The 2,375-nt window shown below is 37.1% G+C and overlaps 1 protein-coding gene across 1 annotated transcript in view; it reads right to left on the bottom strand.

The window, feature by feature from the left end:
* CLUL1 (clusterin-like 1 (retinal)) overlaps nt 1–2,008 on the bottom strand; it is a 14,833-nt gene extending 12,825 nt beyond the window's left edge. Inside the window, exons 1-2 of the mRNA XM_009586561.1 lie at nt 1,920–2,008; nt 890–999 (exon numbers count right to left, since the gene is read on the bottom strand). Coding sequence (XP_009584856.1) covers nt 890–992 — 103 coding nt within the window. The 5' untranslated portion in view covers nt 993–999; nt 1,920–2,008. The remainder of the gene's footprint in view (nt 1–889; nt 1,000–1,919) is intronic.
* Between the last annotated feature and the right edge of the window lie 367 nt (nt 2,009–2,375).

The raw sequence follows: 2,375 nt of genomic DNA, 5'->3' as shown, positions 1-2,375 counted from the left end.
GCCCAGGGAAGTGGTGGAGTCACCATCCCTGGAAGTATTTAAAAGACGTGTAGATGAGGCGCTTAGGGACATGGTTTAGTGGGCATGGTGGTGTTGGGTTGACGGTTGGACTTGATGATCTTAGAGGTCTTTTCCAACCTTAATGATTCTATGATTCTATGATTCTATGATTGTCTGTCCTTTATCTGTATTTGTTCTCTTTGCAGAAATACCCTGAATATCACTGGAGCTATACAAAACAAATAAAGAACATATCACCCTGAGACTGCCAAAAGCATGTCAGTCATTTCTTCCTTTATATCTTTCTTTCTCTCCCCTAACTTTTTGTTTGTTACAGAAATATTATTAACGTAGACTGAAGCAAAGGAATATCTCATGGCTGATCCTCTTGGGATTCCTATCCACAAAATAAAGCCATGCTTAAAGGTGAGTATATGCAGAATAGCTGTTTTTTTCTAAATTAAGTTGTTTTATTTCAATTATTTGTAATAACCATCTTTTCCAGCAAAGTATATAGTTGTAGAATAAACATTTTCAAAGATTATTTAAACAAACAAAATAATTCAAAATCTGCTGAATTGAATTATGGGTTCAGTTTATATTCTAATGATCTATGAGGGACCAAATAACCTATAAAATGCTGTAAATAGTTCTTTGTAAGGGGATCTTATGTGTTAATCCCTTTACTTTCTCATCCTGGTTGTTCTTATCTCCCCATTGTATGTGTGTGGATGCATGTAGTCAGTTAATGGTGGTTTCTAAGCTCCACACATGAAAGCGGATCCTCTTGACAGTGAGGAAGTGAGTGTGGAAGTCAAAATGCACCAGGAGACTGGAGACTTGGGCCCAGGGGCTTCCAGCACACCCTTGGTAAGAAAAGCATACATACGCTTCAGGGTTTCCTGGAGATTCATTTCCTCCTGCCTTGTCGGTGCACACTGATGACCGTTCAGCCATAGCACGTATATTATAAATAACCAAGAGGACTTCATGTTCTTTCTGTTAAAGAAGCAGGTCGGTGCAGTTAAATGTAAGTATCTTCATGATGCTCAAATGCCTAGGTGTAATGTTTACTAAGTATTATACAAGTTCCCGTTAATTTTGACTTTAACTATGGTTTCTGAGATCTAGAACATGAACCTAAATGCTGCTGTTAATGAAAACACATGAGTAAGAAGCTTGACCTCATTTGTAATTATCTATTCAGACTAACTAGATGAATTCCACTGACTTTGCACAGTGGGGTAACAGAATCAGGACATATATATATAAAACCAAAAGCTTATGCAGCTCAGTCTGTCCCTTTTCTACCTTGTGAAACACACTAATTACTGATCTCACAGTATGTTCTTAGTTCGTATTGTAAATGCATCCATGCTAAACATTATTGCCAAATTTAAAAAGGGAGATTTCTAGAATGTTGTTCCCTTCCTTGTCTCCAAAAATGCAAGTCCTTTAATTGTCCTTCAGGATAATACTTAATATAGCAGACGCAATAATAGGTGTGCCAAGAAATTGGCAAATAGATCAGTTTTGTAAACAAACATATCAGCAATTGAAAGAAATTCCTACAAAATAAGGGAGAGAAATGCCATTTGCTTTATTTCCCTCACAAGAGCAGTTAGAGGAGGAAGGTTTATTTTTTAGAAACCATGCGACTACACTTTATAGTTCTCATCTGATTAAGTGAACACAGTATTTAAGTGCCTTCTTGTTAGCCAGTATAGCCTTCTTGGAGATGCAGTTATCAGCTGCAAGTGCATATGTAAATTAAGAGCCTGGATTTATTTATAGCCTAGATTTACTTCTGTAGTTACTTGCATATTGTACATTTACGTTTATAGCAAAAGACCAATTAACTTTGCAAAGAAATACAAACCCATGACCAAAGAAAAGTAAAAAAAACCCAACATATTTACCATTAATACTGAAACACCTCCTCTGCAAAATTGTTCCCCGCGTCAGGAAGGGGTCGGGCTGTGTTCTGATCTAAATTGCTGGGAGTGTCAGGGATTTTGCCATGTTCTACTTATCTGATGAGAAGGTACTTAATCCTATTAACGGGACGTTTTGTCATTAGGCTGGAGGATTTTGCGTGTATGGGATTTCATGCTCATCTCTGTGGGCAAAACCACTAGGGGGAGTGTTGGGCAGAATTGCATAATTTAGTGTAATTTGGATCTGCTATTTTTCTGTAGGCAGTAGCCTTTCGTCTTACTAGCTCTTCCATTGTCTTGCTTTTTACCTTAGGAGACATCTGCAGTTTATGTTCTTAGTGAAATTGTTACAATTAGTTTGGGTAAAAATAGCTTCCAACATTTAATCTCTTCAGTGTAGTTTTAGTTTGCTATAAAAAACACTGGATTACGTAATGG

The sequence above is a fragment of the Fulmarus glacialis genome, unplaced genomic scaffold (assembly GCF_000690835.1).
Source record: "Fulmarus glacialis isolate BGI_N327 unplaced genomic scaffold, ASM69083v1 scaffold14011, whole genome shotgun sequence".
NCBI lineage: Eukaryota > Metazoa > Chordata > Aves > Procellariiformes > Procellariidae > Fulmarus > Fulmarus glacialis.
This window is presented reverse-complemented; position numbering and strand designations above follow the sequence as displayed.